The sequence below is a fragment of the Larimichthys crocea genome, chromosome XXII (genome assembly GCF_000972845.2).
Source record: "Larimichthys crocea isolate SSNF chromosome XXII, L_crocea_2.0, whole genome shotgun sequence".
Classification (NCBI taxonomy): Eukaryota; Metazoa; Chordata; class Actinopteri; family Sciaenidae; genus Larimichthys; species Larimichthys crocea.
The window spans coordinates 8,795,333-8,819,947 of record NC_040032.1 but is presented as its reverse complement, the minus strand read 5'-3'; the positions used below and the strand labels follow the sequence as shown (position 1 = coordinate 8,819,947).

At 48.2% G+C, this 24,615-nt stretch overlaps 1 protein-coding gene across 1 annotated transcript in view; it reads right to left on the bottom strand.

Moving 5' to 3' along the window:
• Positions 1-24,171, bottom strand: part of LOC104935699 (connector enhancer of kinase suppressor of ras 2) — a 31,651-nt gene extending 7,480 nt beyond the window's left edge. The window contains 20 exon segments of the mRNA XM_027273741.1: positions 621-630; positions 721-1,127; positions 1,268-1,367; positions 2,424-2,475; positions 2,779-2,855; positions 3,910-4,088; positions 5,227-5,316; positions 5,472-5,581; positions 6,544-6,677; positions 7,767-7,913; positions 10,164-10,232; positions 10,326-10,385; positions 13,778-13,897; positions 13,998-14,039; positions 14,537-14,624; positions 18,227-18,245; positions 18,248-18,345; positions 18,347-18,422; positions 20,476-20,643; positions 23,652-24,171. Of these exon segments, the coding sequence (XP_027129542.1) occupies positions 621-630; positions 721-1,127; positions 1,268-1,367; positions 2,424-2,475; positions 2,779-2,855; positions 3,910-4,088; positions 5,227-5,316; positions 5,472-5,581; positions 6,544-6,677; positions 7,767-7,913; positions 10,164-10,232; positions 10,326-10,385; positions 13,778-13,897; positions 13,998-14,039; positions 14,537-14,624; positions 18,227-18,245; positions 18,248-18,345; positions 18,347-18,422; positions 20,476-20,643; positions 23,652-23,715 (2,110 nt within the window). The 5' untranslated portion in view covers positions 23,716-24,171.
• Between the last annotated feature and the right edge of the window lie 444 nt (positions 24,172-24,615).

Here is a 24,615-nt window from a genome sequence, read left to right as displayed (position 1 = left end):
GTCTTTGTCTCACTGCGTCTTTGTCTCTATGTGTCTTCGTTTGACCCTCAGTTGTTTGGTGTTGCCGCCTCAGTCCATATAATCAGAAAGCCCGGGTGTTCAAAACCTGTGACATCGGACTGCCTGGTTCGCCAGGCTTTGTTAAAAATAACTGAGACCCAACAGGAACAGAGACTGAGACCTGCATGTAGAGACAGAGGTCCAACAGCCTCATGACCACGTTCATCTAGACTGACTGTAGACTGTCTCCTTCTTCTTCTGTGTCTCCAGTGGGACCTGGTTCGGTCCAAAATGATTTCTGGAAAATCTACTGTTCTATATCTTATCGATATCCCAACCAACAGCCGCCCAGCGGCTTCGAACCAGGAACCTTTCTTGCTGTGAGACCACAGTTCGTACCTCTGTACCCACCCGCGACCCTCGTCTGTCGGTTCACAGAGTCAATTCAGGATTCGTGCGTCCAGTCACGATGGTTCACATGCCCGATCTGCCGGACTGTGGACATCCCCTGCTCCCTCACACGTTTATCTGGGCTGCCTTTCCTGTAATCCAAAAGCTTTCCTATATTTAGTTCTGGAAAAGTAAACCACTGATCCAGTTCTGCCTTTGGTTTCGCTCACCCTGCTTTAACTGTGAGAATAACAGAGGTTACCTGTGTGTATGTTCTAAGTTCTGCTACAATATGAAACACTGTGTTCTTTAAAAGATTCTGTGTCTGACCCGTGTCTCTGGCCCGGTCCAGGGTGGTAGTGCTTGGGCTCCTCTGGTCCGACGCAGCGCGGTGGTGGCCCGGATGGCGTGGAGCCCGCTGTCTCTGGGGAGGTGAAGCTGCGTGGTTTCCCTCCTGTCTGAGTCGATGCTGGTCCTGAGCGGCAGCGGCAGGGCCCGGTACTGTTCCTGCAGCAGCTGCGCTGAGCCGGCAGGGGGTGGACTGCCTGCGGTACTCCATCGCCAGCTGGTCCGGTCCTCGGGCAGCATGGGCTCCTCCACGGGAAACGTCTGGAGGTAGTGCATCCTCGCGCTGCTCTCCATCGGGTCGTGCCACGAGTTCCGGTGGCTGCTCGGCTTCTGCCGGGCGAGACGCCGTTGTTGCTGCCGCCGGCGTCCAGAGGCTCCGAGAGGAACTCCTCATGAGACGGAGGGACTGGAAGGTGTCGGAGGAGGAGAGTGGCCACGTTGGGTTCCAGGTACGGACTCACCTAAAACAAGGACACGTTAGTGATGGTAAAGCTTCGTCACGATGATCAAACTCCAGGCTGACACTCACGGAGGATGCTCGGGGGTAGGTGTCGTACGGCGGAGGAGGACTGTCCTGTTTGGGACATGGGGCATCTCCATGTCCTCTTGATCGCTCTCACTCCCGTAATCTGTCAACAAGCAACACAAAACCTCTGTAATTAGAAATTTCACACTCACATCTGCAGCAGGACCTTCCCACAGGCATAAGATCAGACAGAGTCTGCTGCGTCAGGCCGCACAGTGTTCGAGAGGCGGAGCTGCAGCGTGGGTGAGATGCTTACCGTCGAGGTCTGACAGTGTGAAGACGGATGAATCTTTATAGATGTGGAACTTCCTGTTCAGTCTCCGGAGGTGTCAGCAGCTCGGTCTGTGCAGGATGAAGCCCCCTCTTTAAAGACAGCGATCCCACCCGCCCACCGCCGCAAGGTTTCTACGTACGCTCCTTCAAACTAGCACCGGGGTTAGTTACATCACTTCCTGTCCATTTTAAGAAGCCAAAGAAGAAAATAACAAGCACGCCTTCAGCCCTAAAATTGCATTAATTCCTCAGCCAGCACAGAGCAGAGTGCTCGGTTCAGTGTGAAGTGGAGTGAGAGGCGAGGAGGGTTGAACGAGTCTCAGCACTGACTTTTAAAAGCAGTCGCGTTATTCTCATCAGTGAAACAGAGAAACTCGTCCTGAGGTCGTTACTGTAACGTGTTTCCTTAATGAGCCTGCGACCATCAGCTGTTCCTGTGTTGACATACAGTAAATATTTAACCCCTGTAGTAATCCATGTCAGGACATGAAGAGCCCGGCTCATCACAACTTCAACGTCAACACAAAGTGACTGTGAGACCCCTCTCTGGTCTTCAAACACATGAATGGACATCAGACCAGAGGCACTCTGGACTTTGGTTGATGAGTCCAAGTCTGAGGTTCTGGTTCAGACCGCCGTGTTTTGTGAACGGATGGTATCTACATGTGTGGTTCCCATGTGTGGAAACCTGCTCTGAGCTCAGTGGGACCATCGTTTGATTCCTCTGTGAGGACGAGAAGGACTGTCTGACCTAAACCTGGACAGCTGAGTGAAGGCAGAGCGGCCGACACCATTCCTCCTCTAAAGCATCAACTGCTTCACGTCGTCACTTTTATGTAACCGCAGCAGCGAAGAAGCTCGAGCCGCAGCCTGTGACTAATCTCACCTTGGTCCTGGCGGATTTTTCCGGCTCGGCGTAGCCGCGCGCCACCGCCATACTGAGACGGCTCAGCCACCGGGAGGACGAATAACAGGCGTGACGCACAGCAGCTCGATGCCAATAACACAGTGAGTGTGGTGTGTGTGTGTGTGTGTGTGTGTGTGTGTGTGTGTGTCCTGTTTGACCAATACCAAAAACCGCTCACCTTCATGGCGGAGAGGGCATAGGGGGGATTCAAATTCCGGCCAGCAGGAGTTTAAATGTGGCGCAATGTGGGACTGAGGGTGGAGGTGGGGTGGAGGTGGAGGTGGAGGTGGAGGTTGAGGTTTTACAGCGTGACTACCACAGCTCATTAACTCACCGGGACATGTCGTCCACATTTTCTGCTGCCGACAGATAGTAGAAGGTCTTTATCTTCGGATGGCAAGCCTTGAAGCGCTGAAAGGGAACCGACATCACACATGAACACGAGGACGGAAACATATAGCCGACATTACATATGAATACAGAGAGGCACACACCCACACACACACACACAGTGACTCACACTGACACACAGGACATCAACACAACACACACACCCACAACAACAAAATAACTCTCTGCCTTCTCTTTGCAGAGCAGAAGTCGCCTGCAGCCACAGCTGAGAACGGATAAACTGAAGTAAAAACTGCTAGTTATGAAACAAACATCATGACTTTATATTAAATATGAATATTATCTGTACTGAACCTGCCTGTGGGATTTGCAGGAATGATTTAAAAACATAAAAACAGACTTGTTTGATCTGAATCAACTCTGGACACGTTGTAAATACGTTGTAAGGAAACCTTAAACCTTTGGTTCATGCAAACACGCAGCTTGGGTGCATGAATTAAAAGATAAAACCATAATCAGTAGCAGTGAAGCAGACCACTTTACGGACAACGTGACTGCGAGACTGTCCACGATCTCAGTGATCCGCCTGAAGCCTGAGACACATAATGATCATGAGCTGAAGCGTATCTGACCTATGACGTGTTGGCTCAGAGTCTAACAGACGCATTCTGGACCAACGGCGGCGCGAGAAACAAAGAGCCGACTTTTTACAAACCCCATGTCCCTGATATGAGGAGGGTGGAAAGTCTCGAAATAAACTGTGTCTCTCTTTATCGTTGATTAAATCTCATCTACACGCTTCGTATTTGACTTGTTGTGGTTGATGTGTTTTGGAGTCAGGCCTTGAAATTAATGTTTTAATTTGTTCACGATTTCCTCTGCACGCTGATGCATCTGTAGGATTGTTTCTCCTGCTGTGCAACAATGTTGAGATGTAAAAAAATATAAAATCAGGACTCACAACTTCCGTCTGCATTCGGTGGCGCGATCGATCTTGAACTCGGGGAGGCTGACGAAGCCCTCGCCTTCTCATCCTGTGACGAGCAAAAGGAAACGTTCAGTCCACAAGCTGAATAAAAACTTTGAAGCGTGTTTAAAGGAGATCAGCTCTCACCTCTCCGTTCATGTACCAGTACAGGCACGTGTCTTTCAGGATGAACCAGTACTTCTTCCACTTCTGTGAAAAATACGTTTTAGCATCTTTCTTCTTCCACAGCCAGCCCTCGCAGTCGCCCTGACCCAGGTACCTGCACGAGATCCGCCTCTTGCTGATCGAAGCCATGGGACTCCCAGCTGCAGGCCGAAACAGGAGAGGTGGTCGAAACAAAGTGTTTGGGTTTGTTGGAACACATGAGCGCTCTCTCCTCTCTCCCTTTACTCTTCTTCTTTGACCTTGGCAGCAGCGAGGAGCGTTCCAAACACCTACAGAGTCAAAAAAACAACAACGGCGATGAATCCGAGCGCTGTGCACCGTCTATGACGCACAAAAATGCGCAGACACAAGCACTGACGTGGTAGAGAGAGCCGAGTCGGAGCTGGACGTGGACAGGGAGACCTCCATCTGCAGGGCGGGGACCAGCGCGTAATGGGTGGGGGCTTCCTCCTCGCTCGGTCTTCCTCCTGTTCTGGCTCAGACGGTCCAGCAGGAAGTCCTCCCCCGGAGCTTATCTCCTCACACCAAGCGCAGCAGGGAGTGTTCTTCTGCAGGGCACGACGGCGCGCACACATGATTAAACCTGTCATTTACATACTGAACGCTGTGCACAGCACCACAGTACGTCTGAATTACAGGATGCTGCGCAGCGTTTCAGTCAGCGCTCTTCATCAATCTCTCACGCAGACTAACGGCCTGTGCGACCTGTGACTGAACCATGTGACGTTCTACAGGATCTAAGGCGACAGCTGTTGTCAGGCAGGGAGCCTCAAAACTTCCAAACACCGCCTCGTGGAGATAAATATAGCAGCATCGCTTGTTCTGCAAAGCCCAAAGGAGGAACGTATAGCAGCATCCCCAGAGAAAAACAAACAACATCCTCAAAGTCTCTGAGAGACGGATAAAGCCGCTCAGTCTCTCCCCCTCCGTTTCACCACCTATCTCAACAATCACCCACAGAATGTGAAAAATCTCTGGGTATATTTCTACAGTTGCCAAAGCAAAACCGTGTACTTTTATATCCCCAACAGAAAGAAAGAGCAAAGCCGAGCGCGAGCGAGGAAGAGAGGGATGAAGAGGGAGAGGGGGAAAGAGGCTGATAGATGATGAACATATGGAGGCAGGGCTGAGATCCAGCATGTTATCAGTTCTGACAAGCCAGCTTCATCATCCACTGTTTGGCTCGGAGATCTGAGAGGGTGAGGATATTCTGAGATATCCACCCACTCACCTCAGCATCCCTCTGTCTCCCTTCTCTCTCCCCCGCCTCCCACTCACCTCTCCGGCTCTCTTCTTCACGCTTGGCCAGGTCTTCGTTGTCTCCCACCCAGTTGTATTCCACCGGCCATGAGATGGGCCTGAGCCTGCCTGCAGAGAGGAGGAGGAGGAGGGGAGAGGAGGAGGAGGAGGAGGAGGGGGGGAGGAGGAGCCGGAGGACGTCAGTATTACACAGCTGCCAGCACCACAACACCACACACAACACACACACACACCACACACACACACACACCACACACACTTACCGTAGTGGGGGTGCTCCCCCTGCGGGCCCGATACACCTCCTGGTTCTGGTCCGTACTCGTAACCTACACGATAGCGTCTTCCTCCACCAGAGGGAACTGCCTCGACACTCCTGGTCCAGGTAGGAGTTTGGTGACTCGGATCCCTCGCGGCGTGAACGTCGATTGAAGGTCATCACCGCAGATTTCCCTTGTCGTCTCTGCGGGAAAAGTCGTTTTAATGTCAGTGAAGATCTGAAACTAACGAGATAAAGAAGAGGCCACGCCTCCTTTTATACGACGAGAGTTCTATATTATAAATCTGTCAACAAACCTGAAAAGACCAAAAAACAACAACAACGTCTTCACCAACCAGCTCATCAGAAACCTGCAACGTCACAGAGGACTTACGTCCAGGTTTTAGACCGTCTGCGGGGACGTCACAGAGACTACGTCCAGGTTTTAGACAGTCTGCGGGGGACGTCACAGAGACTACGTCCAGGTTTTAGACACGTTCTGGGGACGTCACAGAGACTACGTCAGGTTTTAGACAGTCTGCAGGGACGTCACGGAGGCTACGTCCAGGTTTTAGACAGTCTGCGGGGACGTCACAGAGACTCCTCCAGGTTTTGGAGTCTTGGGGACGTCACAGGACTACGTCCAGGTTTTAGACAGTCTGCGGCACGTCCACAGACTACGTCCAGGTTTTAGACAGTCTGCGGACGTCACGGAGACTACGTCCAGGTTTTAGACAGTCTGCGGGACGTCACGGAGACTACGTCCAGGTTTTTTAGACGTCTGCGGGGACGTCACGGAGGACTACGTCCAGGTTTTAGGACAGTCTGTGGGGACGTCACAGGACTACGTCCAGGTTTTGACAGTCTGCGGCGAGTCCCACAGACTACGTCCAGGTTTTAGACAGTCTGCGGGGACGTCACAGAGACTACGTCCAGGTTTCAGTCTTATCTTAAACTGTGCATGTTTACGTCCATGCTGGCTACAGGAGACTTCACTTTGCTGTGTCATGAAACCAACTGATGCATCTGATGTTCAACAACTCTTTAATATCTAGTACAGTGTGTGTGTGTTTGTTCACCTGGGGGTGTAGGGCTCTGCGGGTGGAGGGGGGATGTAGAGGTCCTGCAGGGCGCAGCTGCTCCTCCTGGACGGGGTGCTTAAAGTGCTGGTGGGGGTGGCGACGCTGCTGCTGGGGCTCTGAGGGAAGATTGGCTGTGTGTGTGTGTGTGTGTGTGTGTGTGTGTGTGTGTGTGAGACAGACAGACAGACAGACAGACAGACACAGTGAGCAGTTACAGGGATTGACACATTGTAAATCTGGAGTTGGCAGCGGTTCAGTCCGTCCGTCAGTCGGGGACGTTTGTTCGGTTCAGACTGTGCCGAGCTTCTGAACCGTGAAATGAGCAGCGCTGAACGTTTGTGGTGCTCCAGTTCTAACTGGTGCACGCAGGAAGACGGGTCGGAGTCCTCGCTCTCATTCAGGTCAAGGAAAGTCTGGTCACAGCCTACATAGTCTGTTAAAAGTACAGGGACAAAAAGTGTGTGCAACATCTGCAGAATCAACTCTGAGCAGAGATGTAATCGGATTACTCATTAAGTGAACAAACTATGCTAATACGCTGTGTAACTCACAGCTGAGTAATATCAGTGATGTATTATCAGGAGATTTGCTTCATCATAACAGCATCATGTGTGTCAGAGCGGCTGCACGACGGTCCTCAATAAGTGAACACAGCGCCCTGACATCCTTCATGTCAGTCACAGTCTCTGTCCTTAAAAATGCGCCAGCAGGAGGGCGGATTGATTTAGGTGGAGGAGGAGAAGGATGGGGATGTGATGTGAAGGGGGGAGGAGGCTGAGTAGGACTGCATGAGCTTCAGGGCCTCGGGGAGGAGGGGGGACATTTTCTCTGGCCTGGGACTCAAAGAAAGGCTGTGCTACATTAATACGCATCCATCTCGCTTCCACTCAGGCACACCATCCCAGTAATGTAACCGCTTTGGCCCAAGTAGGACAACAGATGCCGCGAAGGGCTGAAATGTCAGCTGGAGAATGAGAGATGCTGCAACTTTCAGCCAATTAGTGTGAAGTTACCGCGAGGACGAGGATGCATAAAAACAAAACCTGCAATACGGTGAAACACCCTGCAGAGACGCGAACACAGCTTCACAGAGCCAGAGTCTGTTTTTAGACCTCGTCCTGTCTGCGTCTGTCTTTATGAGCTGACATCGAGCGTCCGGAGTGAGGACAGAAGCAGACAGACACACAAACAAGACATGGAGGATGAAGACGTGGTCATACCTGCAGAGCCAGAGGTTTCCACCTCATGTTCTTGAGCAGAGCCGGGGTGGAGGTGAGCGTGCTCTGCGGGCGCTTCTTCAGGGTCAGGGTGACGCCTGCAGGGTCACCACGCAACGAGTTCACCAGGTTCTTCAGCTGCCAGCCCACCTAGCAGACAACAACAGAGTGATGAGGGTCTCAGACTCCACACGGGTCCAGGTGCTGCACATAGTTAGAATCAGGGCTGCTGAGCCTGCAGCCTCTGGGCTTCATGTCGATGAGGAAACATCTCGTCTGCTGAACAGCTGCATGCTTTGTACACTGTCTTTAACCCAGATTTGACGACATTTGGCACAAACCAAAAAAAAACATCCTGCCCGCAGAAACATCGTGTGCAGCTGAACCAGATCTGCCAGGTCCAGTTTGGGCAGAACGTATCCGGCTACACTGAACCAACATCTTTAGTATCCTGCGTTTTCCAGGCACTGACCTCGCAATCTCTGTTTCTGTCCGAGTCATTTTTCACCTCGACAGCTGCTACACACAAACTCTGAACACAGAGTACATTACAGAGACTCCTATGAAGCACAGCATGAACAGACCTGTTTATATATTACATATTTAAAGCAGCTCGGTGAACAAACGTCGCTGCTTCTTTCTTTCTTTCTTTCTTTCTTTCTTTCTTTCTTTCTTTCTTCTGTCTCACAGACTCTGCTGTTGAAATTTATTGTCCTGATTTTCTGCGTCTGAAGCCTTCAACTATTTATCGACCCGTTCCTGCAGCAGACGATCCATCATCGCTGGCTGCAGTTATTTATTTCTGACGTGCTGTCTTTAGTTTTTTCATTCTTGTGCTCGACAGCATGAAATAAATTATTATTTTATGTTTAAAGGTGAAGCAACGTTATGTAACTTTTCTATCATAATCTATCAGAGCCTGTGATCAGGTACGTCTGTTCTCACACTGTGTAACGAGAAGTACGTAACGCTCACACAGCAGCAACTATTTCACTGATTCTGGTGAAACTGGATCATATTTTATGGAGGAAATGTTTTCTGGTTTTCCCTCTGATGTCCTCCGGCTGCTCCGCCTCAACTCTCTGTGATTTACAGAGTTTATGATGGACAGTGAAGTAAACTGCTGACAGCTGTAGCTGCTGTTAGCAGTGTTTGTACCAACAGGCGTTATGGACGACCAGGAAGAAGAAGAGGAGGTAACCAGGCTCAGCAGCTTCTATGGACATGATGGCAGAGGAGCAGAGAGTGAAGAGGACGCTGACGGAGGATTTTTTAAACCTTCATGTCTGTTCTTTGGTCTGTCGAGGAGCGTGTCTCCACCCGCCTCCTCTCACGGGACGTTCATAAACAAACCAACCATCATGATTTCTTCCCTGACTGTGTTTAAGCTCGTTATGTCATCATGAGTGACGGTTGAAGCTGTCACACTCTCTCAGCAGCAGCTGCTCATTTCCTCCTCCACCACCACCACCACCTGCCCAGCAGCACCATACAGTAAATATACGGTTTTGTTGGATGATACAAGATGTGTGAGCTGTCAATCACGCTGCTGTGGAAGCTTCCTGAATGCACAGGTGTAATAAACACCACACAGGCCTCTGAGCTGCATGGATCTGCCTGGGCTGATGCAGCGCTCACTCCTCCTCTCACTCCTAAATGACGCCTCACAGTGAAAGAACGAGTCCTGACACCAAACATCAGCTCTGAGCTCTCTCTCCTTCTCTGGGGAAAGTGGCTGCATTCAGTGGGTGACTGAAACGAACCTGACTGGAGCCGTGTAATTATCACACGTCGTGCTGTTGCGCACACAACCGGCAATTATTTCAGACAAAGGGTGCTATATTTAAATTGTGCACCAATGGAAGTTTTTATTGCTCTCATTTCCAATGAGAATGAGAATTTACACCATGCTACGTACACTTTGTGCAGCTTTGTCTCCAGTGAATTATTTCTGCTCTGACTGCTCGGGGAATAATGGGAGCTCACCAAACCTTCAGCAAAATAAAGAAGGATAAACTTCAAGGGTGCCCTGAAGACCCAGCAGGGTTTAAGGGGGCACCTGTGAAAGGCCACATCCACCTTTCCTGTTTCCTGTTCTCTTTCAACAGTTTAACAATGAAAGTGTGGATCTGTGAAGAGCTCTAAGCAGACACCTCCTGATCCACTGGAGTGCTCTCGTGAACACGAGTTCAACCATTTGAGCCGAGCATCGACACATCCACCCAGTCAGCGAGTGAGACATCCACCTCCTACAGGAGGCACTACACCCAGACACTCCTCCACTAACAGGATGTGATCCACAGAAACAAGCGTGTGAGTTCATTTGCATAACAATCTGCACACGTGCATACGAGAAATCTGCAAATGCAAATGGAATAAAGCCGAGAGCAAACGTCTCACCACGGTCTGATGATTGACCTGAATGACTTCATCTCCAGCGTGGATTTTCTTACAGCGGTCAGCCAGCGACTGAAGACGGACACACAGAGAGAGAGACAGAGTCAGAGACACTCGACACATTGACACTACGATCCACGTGAACTCAGACAGGCGGCTTCTTACTCCTTCTGTTGTCCCGGTGATCACATGCAGACCGTCGTATGTGGACTTGATGTACATGCCCTGCAGGAAGACAAGAGGAATGTTAATTAGAACAGGATGCAGCACAGCCTCAGCCTCATTTGTTTTAATCTGCTAGAGAGCGAATTCATTTTTAGCAGCAGTGAAAGACAAAAACTTAAAATAATAAAATCTCAGTCTGTCTGTTGAACTTCTCCGTCTAAAGCATTAAAGATGAAACACAGTCACAGTCAAAGTATTGAAAGTCTAAAAAAAATAAACTGATTAAAACTCACAGATGAAACAACAAGAAAACTGATGGAATATTAATAATAATGCTGATTAATATTAAGTTTTTATCTTTGTACCAATAATCATCAGAACTGTAAACAACAGCCACGTGAATTTGTCCAATCAGCACAGCCGTCTCGTTTGCCACGTCACTCTCTCTAACTTACAAACATGCTGACGTGTCATTTGTTTTAACATGAGCTCATGATCTGCCTAAAATTGATACTTATTAAATATCACAAACACAGACGACAAAAATCAAACGCTCCTTCAAGCAGATTAAATCAAACACGGAGGATTATTTCTCTGCAGATGTTCGGCTGCTGCAGAAGAGCTGAGTTTCCACTAAAAGGGTCTAAAGGGCATTACAGAGACACACACACACACACACACACACACACACACACACACGCACACACACACACACACACACACACACACAAAAGCAGCATGCCAGTCTTCAAGACGAGTGAAGAGGTTTATTTTTAGGCCACTCGGCCGCTGCTGCTGCTGTTGTTGTTGTTGTTGTTGCTGCTGTTGTTGTTGTTGCTGCTGTTGTTGTTGTTGTTGTTGTTGCTGCTGCTGCTGCTGTTGTTGTTGTTGTTGTTGCTGCTGCTGTTGCTGTTGTTGCTGTTGTTGTTGCTGCTGCTGCTGTTGCTGTTGTTGTTGTTGTTGTTGTTGTTGTTGTTGTTGTTGTTGTTGTTGTTGCTGTTGTTGCTGTTGTGTTCAGGTTCCTCTGAACGGATGAGAGAGCTTCGATGCTTCGACGCTTCGATGCTTCGATGCCCCAGCGAGCTTCGTGTGGTGGGGGTGGAGCTTCATCGTGGCCTGGAGCAGAGCGCTCGTGCCTGAGTGTAGGTCAGTCCAACAAAGTGCTGATGGTCATACAGACAAAACAAGTGTCTTCATCTCTGCTACCAAACACTGAGAGTGCTTCTGTTTGAGACAGGCTGTCAGTTCAACATGGATAACATGTTCTCCTCATGTTCTCCTCATGTTCTCCTCATGTTCTCCTCATGTTCTTCTCATGTTCTCCTCATGTTCTCATGTTCTTCTTATGTTCTTCTCGTGTTCTCCTCATGTTCTTCTCATGTTCTTCTCGTGTTCTTCTTGTGTTCTCCTCATGTTCTTCTCATGTTCTTCTCATGTTCAACTCATGTTCTCCTCATGTTTTTCTTGTGTTCTCCTCATGTTCTCCTCATGTTCTTCTCGTGTTCTTCTCGTGTTCTTCTTGTGTTCTCCTCATGTTCTCCTCATGTTCTTCTCATGTTCTCCTCATGTTTTTCTTGTGTTCTCCTCATGTTCTCCTCATGTTCTCCTCATGTTCTTCTCGTGTTCTTCTTGTGTTCTTCTCATGTTCTTCTCATGTTCTCCTCATGTTCTCCTCATGTTCTTCTCATGTTCTCCTCATGTCCTCCTCATGTTCTTCTCATGTTCTCCTCATGTTCTTCTTGTATTCTCCTTGTGTTCTCCTCATGTTCTCCTCATGTTCTTCTCATGTTCAACTCATGTTCTCCTCATGTTTTTCTTGTGTTCTCCTCATGTTCTCCTCATGTTCTTCTCGTGTTCTCCTCATGTTCTTCTTGTGTTCTTCTCATGTTCTTCTCATGTTCTCCTCATGTTCTCCTCATGTTCTTCTCATGTTCTCCTCATGTCCTCCTCATGTTCTTCTCGTGTTCTCCTCATGTTCTTCTTGTATTCTCCTCATGTTCTCCTCATGTTCTCCTCATGTTCTTCTCATGTTCTCCTCATGTTCTTCTGAGTCGTCTGATGCCCACAAGCTCAGCAGGACTCAGTTTTGGGACAGCTGCAGTGAGCTGGAGCTTTATCGTTTTGAAATAAACCATGACTCATGTTTAAAGTGCCATCTTTACTCAGCAGCCAGAAGAACGTCTGATACTCAGATGAACAGCGTTAACCACAAGACAGACGACACTACAAATGAATCCTCCTTCACCTCCATCGTACCGGGGTTAATGCTGAGGTCTTTAAATATCTGCATGTCTGAAAATCTGAGCAATAAAACCAGTAAACAGTCTGCACGGCTCGATATGTCAGAGATTAATATTCATGTTTTAAATTAGCAGGTGTGAGAAAAAAAACTGTGAAGAAACAAATCAGGCAAAGTTAGAGTTAGTGACGGAGCAGCTGAGTGAGAAACATGCTGCCAGGTCATCTGCACATGCCGTATCTGAATCATATCATATCATATCATATCATATCATATCGAATCATATCATATCATATCATATCATATCATATCATATCATATCATATCGAATCAGAGTCATGCCGGTGCACATCTACTCGTTTCTCTGTCATTCAGGATTAGTAGCAGCTTCGTACTTTACTTTCTCTTCTCTCTTTCTCCTGCGTTCATTTCATCAAACCTGGAAAACAATTTCACATCTTCATATTTTAAATGTATTAAACTGTTTAAGTGGAGAGATCAGCACCATCAGATCAGATGTGAGTTTATTTATTCATTCTGTATATTTCTATTATTTCACACTGTTTATTTCATTCTCTGTCGCTGTGTGAATGATAATTTATGCACATTCATAATGCATGTGGGGTTACCTCAGTGAAAACATGAAGGCGTGTCAGCACCATCATTCAGTTACAGTTACTTTCAGAAGATGAATATTCATATCTGTGTTTGGAAACTACATAAAGGTTCTTATAGGGTTCTTCTAAAGGAGCCATGATCAGCTGATTTAAAACCAGAACAAGAACCATTTCAAACAGTTCTTTACCAGTTGGGTCCACAAAGAAAATGCTCAGCTCCTCTGGAACCTTTTTCATGGTTCTTTGAGGGTTCCTCAAGAACCGAAAATGGTTCTTCTATGGGATCCTTCCATCTGGATCTTTCAGAGCTCTTTACTAACAAAACTCTTTTTTTTTTGACTATTCATTTCATTATTTTCCAATCTTCTCCTCATCGGGGTCGTAGGGGCCATGTGGAGCCAATCCCAGCTGACCCTGGGCGAGAGGCGGGGTCCACCATGGACCAGTCGCCTGTTCGTCACAGGGCTAATTACTGACTAATTGTTATTGGACTACACCCATGTCCTCTTGCTTTAATATGACTGGGTAGTTTATTTATTGCCTTTCCTCTCTGAATCATCTCCGAACGCGTCCTGGCTGAGTTCTGGGAGTCTTACCAGTCCTTCAGTGGATTTTATGTTGGCGAGCTGCACAACCTCCAAATGTGCCGCCTGGGACACCATGGGATCCGAAGACAGAGAGATGATGTGGTCGCACACTCCAGACAGAGTTTTACACTGAGGAGGACACATATTACAGATGAATACAGTGTGTGTGTGTGTGTGTGTGTGTGTGTGTGTGTGTTATACTGGAGTGTAAATGAAGTCGGCGACTCACCACATGCAGGATTTTGTTTTCGGTTTCGTACACGGAGCAGTCCTGGGGGAACATGCAGAGCACAGTTACCTCCAGAGAACGTGTCAACACGGAGTTATTATTGGCATTTCTGCTGTAGGTGGATATAAGCATAAAAAAATGGGAGCAGCTTGGCACCTCTAACCCCCCAACACTCCCACACAGCCTGACAAACACAAAACACATGAATCACCACTGCGGAGGCATGTCTCTCTCTCTCTGCTAGTCTTTCCTCTCTCGGCCTTCAGCTCTCTCCATCTCGCCCTCTTTCACTCCCACCTTTCATTTCTCTCTCTAACTCCACAGAAACATTTTCCTCCAGAGAGACGGTCCTCAAAACTGTCGAGCATCACTTCTCTAATTATTTACTGATCTCTCAGGGTCACAGAGGAAATAATAAAATGAAATATGTGATGAGTTTCAGCTGCGGCTGCACGAGGTTTGAACGTATGGACGCTACACGTGTCCTTTACATGCACCATCGTCTGTCTTTATGATATCATATTCTAATAGTCATTCACCTGTTGTACAATGGTGGTGAGCTCCAGACACAGCTGGATCACGTTGTTTCTGGTCACCGAGTAATCGGCCACGGCGGCGAATGGAGACCTGAAAAAGAACGAGCACCTGGAATGAACCATTAGATCATTCGTCCTCTGAGACTGAATCATTGGTCAATCTGTGGCTTTGTTTCTGTCTTTAGTTTTTAAAACGGATGTTGGATATACACCAATCAGCCATGACATCACGACCACCTGACTAAGATTGTGTAGGTCCCTGAAAACAGGCGTGGGCTCCTCAGACGTCTGAAGGTGTGCTGTGGTCTCTGACGCCAAGATGTTAGCAGCAGATCCTTCAAGTCCTGGAAGTTTGGAGCTCAAGGCCTCCATGACTGAGATCGAGGGAACCTGGAGGCCGAGTAAACACCTTGAACTGGATGTTTAAGCATGTTAGCTTTGTGGCAGGGCGCCTGCCATCAGAGGGTGCTGAGGTAGGTGCTACGTGTCAGAGGAACCTCCACATGAAGGGCAGGACTCAGAACATCAACCACAGCATCACACCGCCTCCACCGGCTGATGCTCAGTGTTCAGGGGTCAGCATGGACACCCTGACCGGTCTGACATGGACAGCTTTCTATCAGAACCAGCATGAACTTCTTCAACGACTGTTGGATTTGCCTTTGCGATGGTTCACTGCTTTTCAGGTGCCATGTAACGAGGTCATCAGTGTCATTCCCTTCAGCTGTCAGAGGTCATGATGTCATGATGTCATGATGTCATGATGTCATGTCTGATCAGTGTGAAACATCTAAATGAAACTTTTAAACGTCGTGTTTAAACTGTAACGTGTGATCCTGTCAGCGATGACGCTGCAACGTGAAACATCGAATATCAAATTCATCAGGATGGAGAAGAAACATTTCACTGTGTTATTTCTGTGAATGCTGCCTGCTTTGAACTTCACCACACACACACACACACACACACACACACACACACACACACACACACACTGGCACAATCCCACAGAGCAGGAAGGGATAAAGAAACATATAAATAGACTGTTTGGTGCCTTTTCCTGTCAGCTGATTGGCCGTGGACAAAATAAATAAAAACACCCTGTGATGATGATGAAGATGATGATGATGATGATGATGATGATGATGATGATGATGATGATGGTGATGATGGTGATGATGATGATGGTGATGATGATGATGATGATGATGATGATGGTGATGATGATGATGATGGTGATGATGGTGATGATGGTGATGGTGATGGTGATGATGATGAAGATGATGAAGGTGATGGTGATGAAGATGATGAAGATGATGGTGATGATGATGATGATGATGATGAAGATGATGAAGATGATGAAGGTGATGGTGATGAAGATGATGATGATGATGGTGATGGTGAAGATGATGATGATGATGATGGTGAAGATGATGAAGATGATGATGATGATGGTGATGATGATGATGATGATGATGATGATGATGGAACATCAACCCAGCATCCACACCGCCTCCACCCGGCTGATGCTCAGGTTCAGGGTCAGCATGGACACCTGACCGTCTGCAGCTACACGACCCAAACACATGTCATGGACAGCTTTCTATAGCAACACAGCATGAACTTCTTCAACGGCTGTTGGATTCGCCTTTGGATGGTTCACTGCTTTTCAGGTGCCATGTAACGAGGTCATCAGTGTCATTCCCTTCAGCTGTCGGATGATGTCATGATGCCATGATGTCATGTCATTCTGATCAGTGTGAACTCTAAATGAAACTTTTAAACGTCGTGTTTAAACTGTAACGTGTGATGTCAGCGATGACGCTGCAACGTGAAACATCGAATATCACAATTCTCAGGATGAGGCAGAAACATTCACTGTGTTTTCTGTGAATGCTGCCTGCTTTGAACTTCATCACACACACACACAACACACCACACACACACACACAACTGGCACAATCCCACAGAAGGCAGGAAGGGATAAAGAACATAATAGGACTGTTGTGTGCCTTTTCCTGTCAGCTGATTGGCGCGGGACAAAATAAATAAAACACCAGTGACGATGAAGATGATGATGATGATGGTGTGATGATGATGATGGTGATGATGGTGATGATGATGATGATGATTGGATGATGATGATGATGGTGATGAGTGATGGTGATGCTGGATGATGATGATGATGATGATGATGGTGATGATGATGCAGATGATGATGAATGAACTGATGTGACTGACTGCATGATGCTACTGGTGCTGGTGAGATGTGATGATTGATGTGATGGTCGATTTGGTGATGATGATGATGCTGTGATGATGAATATGATGATGCTGATGATTGCTCGTGATTATGGTGATGCTTGATGATGATGCTGATGGTGATGATGATGATGGTGATGAGATGATGATGATGAAGATGGTGATGTGATGATGATGATGATGGTGATGACGATGATGTGATGATGGTGATGATGATGGTGATGCTGATGATGATGATGAGGGTGATGATGATGATGGTGATGATGGTGCTGATGATGATGATGATGATGCGTGATGATGATGGTTGCTGATGATTGATGATGCTGCTGATGCTTGATGATGAGATGTGGTGATGCTGATGATGATTGATGATGATGATGAGGAGCTGGTGATGATGATGCTGGTGATGATTGGGGATGAGAGCTGATGATGATGGTGATCGCTGATGGTGCTGATGATGATGAGATATGATGATGATGTGATGGTGGTGATGATGATGTTTGATTGATGATTGATCTGGTGAGATGATGGTTGATGTTTGATGATGATGATGTGATGCTATGGTATTTGATTTGATGATGATGATGACGATTATTGATGATTGAGATGTTTTGATGCTGATGATGATGAAGATGTGATGAAGATTGCAGATGATGCGATGAAAGATGATTGATGCGATGATGATGATGATGTGAAGATGATGATGATGATTGATTGATGGTGCTGAGGTGATGATGATGATTGTGCTGTGGTGATGCTGATTGGATGGTGATGCTGAGATTTGATGATGCAAGATGGTGATGCTGTGATGACGATTGATGATAGTGTGGAGATGTTGATGCTGGTGATGATGATGATGGTGATCGTGATGATGAGATGCTGCTGAAGATGATGATGATGATTGGTGATGATGATGGTGATTTGATGATGATGCATGATTGATGAAGATGGTGATGATGATGATGGTGATGATGATGACTGTATGAGATGAAGAATTGGTGATTATGATGATCGATGATGGTGATGATGATGATTGCTTTGAGCTGGTGATGATGGATGATGGCTGGTGATATGATGAGATGTGATGATGATGATGGTGATGATGATGATTGTTGATCGATGATGATGATGATGATGATGATGATTGATGATGATGATGTGGTGAGATGATGATGGTGATGATGATTGTGTGATGATGATGCTGAATGATGATGTGTGATGATGGTGATGTATGATGGTGATGATGATGATGGTTCTAGATGTGATGATGGTGATGATAGTTCGATGATGATGATTGATGGTGCTGATGGTGATGTATGGATGATGATGATGTGATGATGTGCTGATGATGATGGTGATTGTCTCCTTTTTTATTTCATGTCAACCTTGTGTGGACGTGTTTTATGTCTCGTCACCTCTTTGCAAATCCACCTGTCCAGCCAGGCCAGGGGCTTTGGCCGCGGCGATTCAGGTCGACCACGGAGGTGAGGAACGTCGTTGGGCAGCTTGCGGGTGGCTCGGCGTCGTAGTGGCCGCTGCGGCGCCGGCCGTGTGAAGTTCTGCGGTTCTTGGCAACGCGTTAGCTTATGAGACAGCGTCTTCCGGTTCTCCGTCTCCAGCCCGTATTCTAGCGCAGAGGAGGAAGTCAGCTCGCCGTGTTGATCAGTTTGTCTCTGTTTGTTTTGCACGCATCACAAGACTGCTGCTGCCCTCTACACACAAGAGCTGCTCCATCTACACAAAGACGCTGCTCCATCTACACACAAGACGCTGCTCCATCTACACACAGACGCTGCTCCATCTACACACAAGGAGCTGCTCCTCATCTACACACAAGACGCTGCTCCATCTACACACAAGGCCGCTGCTCCATCTACACAAGACGCTGCTCCATCTACACCACATACGCTGCTACATTACACACAAGGAGCTGATCATCTACACACAAGGACACGCCTCCATCACACAAGACCTGCTCCATCTACACACAAGACGCGCTCCATCTACACAAGACGCTGTCATTTCACACACGACTGCTCCATTCTACACCACAAGCCTCGCTCCCATCTACACACAAGACGCTGCTCCATCAACACAAAAGACGCTGCTCCATCTACACACACGACCTGCTCCATCTACACACAAGGGACACTGCTGCCATCTACACACAAGAGCTCGCTCCATCTACACAGACACTGCTCCATCTACACACAAGCGCTGCTCCATCTACACAAAGCTGCTGCTCCATCTACACACAAGACGCTGCTCCATCTACACACAAGACGCTGCTCCATCTACACACAAGACGCCGCTCCATCTACACACAAGACGCTGCTCCATCTACACACAAGATGCTGCTCCATCTACACACAAGACGCTGCTCCATCTACACACAAGATGCTGCTCGCACGACAACATGTGAGCAGTGAAAAGCAGTGACCCGTCCACGGAGCCCAGCTCCAGCTGTCACTTTGCATGTCTCGACACAGCAGAACACTCATTACCCGGACCGGCCGGGCACGTGCAGGCCTGTGGGCGTCTGTCACGTCACGCTTTCTTGGGAGAGCGCGGCAGGAGGTCCACTAATCATATTTAATACAGACTTAAAACTAAATCCCAGTTACGTAAAGAGCTTTGGGGCTGAAGCAAGGCCCCCCGTGCAGCCGTGCAGATTCAGATTCAATCTGTGACCTCAGGACTCTAAATCTCCATCCAGCCTCTCTCAGACTGACACATCTTCATCCCCAGGCCGACCGAGCTTCTTCATCCCTGCGCGTCATTTTATCTCCTACCATCTGCAGGGTGGCACCAGGTGGACGACACGACTTCAACGAAATCCCTCAACTGGCAACTTAACTTCTGTGTTCTCACAGAGGAAACTGTCCGTCAGCTGAATCATTGTCAAATTACGACTAATTCGATGAATCGATGAGTCATTTTTCAACCAAACGAGGGTTTGAGCAACAAAAGTTTCATCCCCAGAATAAAGAAGTGTTAGTTTATGAGTTACCTGCTGCTTAAATCAACTCACTGAGAAATCACAGTGAATGAGATTTTCAGTGAATTCATTTGACGGACACATTGTTGTCTTCACACTGCAGGAGGAGACTCCTGTCTTCAGTCTCTCACCAGGTAAAGGTGCTCTGACCTCCAGCAGCTCATCAGTCTGAGGCTGTAATCCATGTGAGCACTGACAGCTGCAACATTTTATCCAGATTATTGACTGCTACATTTACAGAGACGAGTGGGAGAAGTTCAGAGCCCTTCTTTCTTTCTTTCTTTCTTTCTTTCTTTCTTTCTTTCTTTCTTTCTTTCTTTCTTTCTTTCTTTCTTTCTTTCTTTCTGTCTGCGTCGTGTTTCTTTCTCACCTGCCCGATCACCTCACCACCTGCTCCTCAGTACAGCTCAACCTCTCCGGCATCGCGTAACAAACATTACGGACAGCAACGTGATCTTTCTCGGTCACCTTCTCTCCACCACGTCCTGCCCTGTCTCCTCTCTGCACCACCCTCACTGCTAGATCCGCACAGCTGACACATCAGCATGGCCGTCAGTTCTCAGGACTAACAAACTAATCCTGTACCAGAACTTGTTCACCTGAGGAGGCACCAAATGTGCTGCAGAAGCTTCGTCCATCAGCAGAGAGGGGACAGTGGTAAGACAACGTGGGACCTTTGGACTCACCAGAGCGCAGAGTAAGTCCACCGCCTCCAGGATCAGCTCCTGGTGGCCGATTCTGGACACCCCCAAGTCCTCCAGCTCCTGGTGGGTGATGCGCAGCAGCTGGTCTCCCCCGACTTTCTCCCTCTCGAAGGTCTTGATGTACTGCTGCAGGCAGTCGTCCAGGCCTGAGAGAAGCACACAGAACGCTTTGAGTCGGACTCCATAAGGTTTGAAACATTTTTCCTGTGAAAGCAACATTTGTATAAAGTGTTTGAGAAGGAAAGAACATGTTCTGTAAACCTGAACAGTGTGAGCACAGGTTGGTTTGAGTCCGTCAGTCCATCAGACATGAAATGTGACAGATTCCCGTCATCGACGTCCTGAACTAAAAACAGGCAGCGTGTCTCTGCTCAGCTCGTTTCACAGCGGCTGAACCACAAAACCGAAAACACACAGACTGATTCTGTGAGAGGAAGACGGAGAATCAAGATCTGCTGCAGACTCAAACAAACCTTCTACAACACGGAAGTCATGACGTGTTTCTATGGGTGAGAATGGCAGTTAGTCACTTTTAAGCACAGGAAGTGCTTAAAAGTGCAGTTCTTCAATCGTCCACAAGTCCCCATGTTCAAATGTCCAACTTCACAGCAGAAATAGGCAACCAGAGCCACCTCACAGTCTGCGGGGACGTCACAGAGACTACGTCCAGGTTTTAGACAGTCTGCGGGGACGTCACAGAGACTACGTCCAGGTTTTAGACAGTCTGTTATACTCAGACTCTCGTCACCTCTGTGACCTGATGAACGTCTCAGCTGAATGTCTCCAGAAAGTGCTCTGCATGCTAACGGGTGATTCCTTTGACCAGCGGAGACTGAAAGGCTTTTAAACACACACACACACACACACACACACACACACACACACTCATGGCTGTGCATGTGACTCGGAGCTGTGGGACCTGATCAGGCATTCAGACCGGGTTTAGCTGGCAGCTAACTTCGGGAGTTTCATGGTTTTGCATAAAATTTAAAGGCTTAACTAATCGTCTTGTTTACCAAGTTAATTGACACTCATTATGTCAGCGAAGTATTCCCCATGTTGCCATAGAGACCATGAAGTGGGAGTTTCTGGCTCCCTGACCACAGGAGGACGGATAAAGACCTCCAACTATCTCCAAACGCTCCCTGAGGATGTGATGCTCCTCTCTCCTCTCTGAAACTGAAACGCCATCTCTCATCTCTCTGACTGCGGCCTCACGTCACAGATGGAGGAGAACTCGCTGACTGCTCTGAATAATCTCCACCACATCGATTTCCCTGTTTCACTTTCTGCACGCTCAGATTATCAGGATGACACACGTCCTCCATAATCCTCCGTCATGTTAGCGTGGATCTGTCCCTGATTACTGTCAGTGTATCAGACGAGCAGAGACAGAGCAGAGACAGAGCAGAGACAGGGCAAAGACAGAGGAGAGACAGAGCAGAGAGGACAGAGCAGAGACAGAGGAGAGACAGAGGAGAGACAGAGCAGAGACAGGGCAGAGACAGAGCAGAGACAGGGCAGAGACAGAGCAGAGAGGACAGTGAGACGTGAATCCTCAGATTACAGCTCGGAGCTGTTTGTGCAGAGGAAATGCAGATTTCAGTCAGAGCTGGACTTCTCTCTCCGTCTTTTGTGGCGAGGATCTCGTCTTTGTCGCGGATGGAACGAAGCATCTCGCTCACACAAAACAGTTTGGGCCCTCGGGGGGGAGCGAGAGCAAGGGATTGTGGGAAGGTCACAGGGTGCCCCTGTTTGGCCTCCAGTGACATCACGGAGCGGGATGCTAATAATGGAACCTGTGAATGCCAGCCCCCCCCCACCTCCTCCATCCATCCATCCATCCATCCCTCCATCCATCCATCCATGCATCCATCCATCCATGCATCCATCCATGCATCCATCCATCCATCCATCCATCCATCCATCCATCCATCCCTCCATCCATCCCTCCAGCCCGTCTCCCTCGGTGTCTCTCTCTCTGTCCCTCACTTTAAATCACCATTACCGGGCTCTGGGCACAGAATCGTCTCTGCTCCACTTGTCAGATGTGGGACACTGAGGAGCTCCTCTCGCTGCCTCCGTCTCTCACTTATTTAAAGATCAGCTATAAAGTCCCCCTGAAACAGGACGGAGAGTCCATTTGCTTCATCATTATCAGACATGAGGGGACTGGACCGAACAGAACCGGCGGTCCAGTCTAACTGCCGAGGTGGTTTTCAATCAGTCAGACATAGAAGACTGTAAGAAAAAACAGTGTCTTTGTGTCCATGTTGGACAGACGCTGGAGGACAGATTGGACACAAACATCCGTCCACACTTGATGAGGACTTTAAATAAGCAGCTGTGCTCGTTCTGTCTTCACCTCCGTGTCTTCATGAAGATAAATGTTCATGATTCAGCAGCACACGACTCACAGCAGGAGAGCTCCAGCTCTGCAATCATAATGTGTCTGAGTCTGTGTGTGTGTGTGTGTGTGTGTGTGTGTGTGTGTGTGTGTGTGTGTGTGTGTGTGTGTGTGTGTCTGACACGTGAGCACGTGGCTCTGCAAAACAACACAACACTGAGACCGGTTCACAGTTCAGGAGCTCCATCATGAGTTCACCTGCACTCAGACTCAGTTCTTCACTCTGAGCATGCAGAGGAACCTCCATCCTTCAGACTGCAGTACAAACAGGAGAATCAATGATGAGGCAGAATGAGACATGAAGACGCTCTGCATCTGCTCACGGCTGCTTGTAGAACATTTTAAGAACATTTCCACAACATTAATGAGTCATTTCTTCCTTAACTTTCCAAACATTAACGCTGACCTGGAGTCAGCCCTGATGTGCTCCCACATGTTGACGGGGGGCTCCAAACTCTCCTGAAGTCAGCTGAGACTTCTCCATGACTTCTAAACATCTGCACAGAGCTCTCATTACTTTAAACAGACTCAGTGTTTGTGTGTGATCATGGATCTGCTGTCTGCAGCTTCCTGCGGGGCAGCCCGCGTTAAGGAGCCATGCGGGACACAAAGGGAGGTTTGAGCCCGCTTTGAATGCGTGAGGCTCCGGGGAGCAGCAGCCACAGCCACCGTGAGTGAGGGACTCGATGCAATGATGTGAGTCTGAATGAAGGCAGGAGGCTCAGCAGGTGTCTGTGCAGGTCTTACCTTTCATCCAGTCCACCACCTGACCCGAGCTCCACTTGCTCACAGGCTCCATGACCAGAGCCATGGACAAGTTTGTGTTCGAGCCTGACAAAGAACAGCGCTGCCGGTCCTCCCCCTGCTGCACAAAGAAATGTTCAGATAAAAAAATCAAAATTCAAAAATCAAAAAATCTCAGCTGGATGTTCACAAACAAACCGACGGAGGTCCGAAAGGTCCAAAATGTCCAAAATGTCCAAAATGTGTCTTTGGAGCCGCCTGAGCGCGGCGCAGCGCACATTCCTGTGAAGCTCACAGCTCCTTTACTTGTCATTCATGTCAGGCTCAGTGAGGCTGGAGGCTGGAGGCTGCCGACCCCCCTCCAAAACACAGCCCACCACCATCAGAGCAGGAGGAGCAGGAGGAGGAGGAGGAGGAGGAGGAGGAGGACGCACAGACCGCCGCTTCATACCGCTGTCTGCGAGCTGCGAGCATCCTCCCTTACGCGCAGACATGGAGTCATAGCCCACCGTGTGTGTGTGTGTGTGTGTGTGTGTGTGTGTGTGTATGAGAGGTGATTAATGCCACAGACAGAGGCAGCAGGAGTCTGAGCTGGAGATGATGCACAGACTGTGAGAGCATGGAGAGCTAGTTACTTTATAAATCAGAGTAATCCCACTGTGTAACTATGTTCAGATGTACTCGAGTATTTACTCTGATTACATTACTTCTGATCAAGCAGCCAATCATCATCCAGACCCAGCAGCAGCTGATATCACTGCCTAGTCCAGCAGCAGTCAGCCCAGCTCGGCGTCTGTCTTTCAGCCTTTTATTTCACCAAGCTCTCACCAACCACTAAAAGTCAGTCCCACATTTACTCTTGTCCGGCGGCTTCTTGCTCGCTCACTCTCTCCTTTTCTCTTCTTAGCTTCCTCCGTCAGCGTCCTCTTCACTCTCTGCTCCTCTGCCATTATATCTGTAGAAGCTG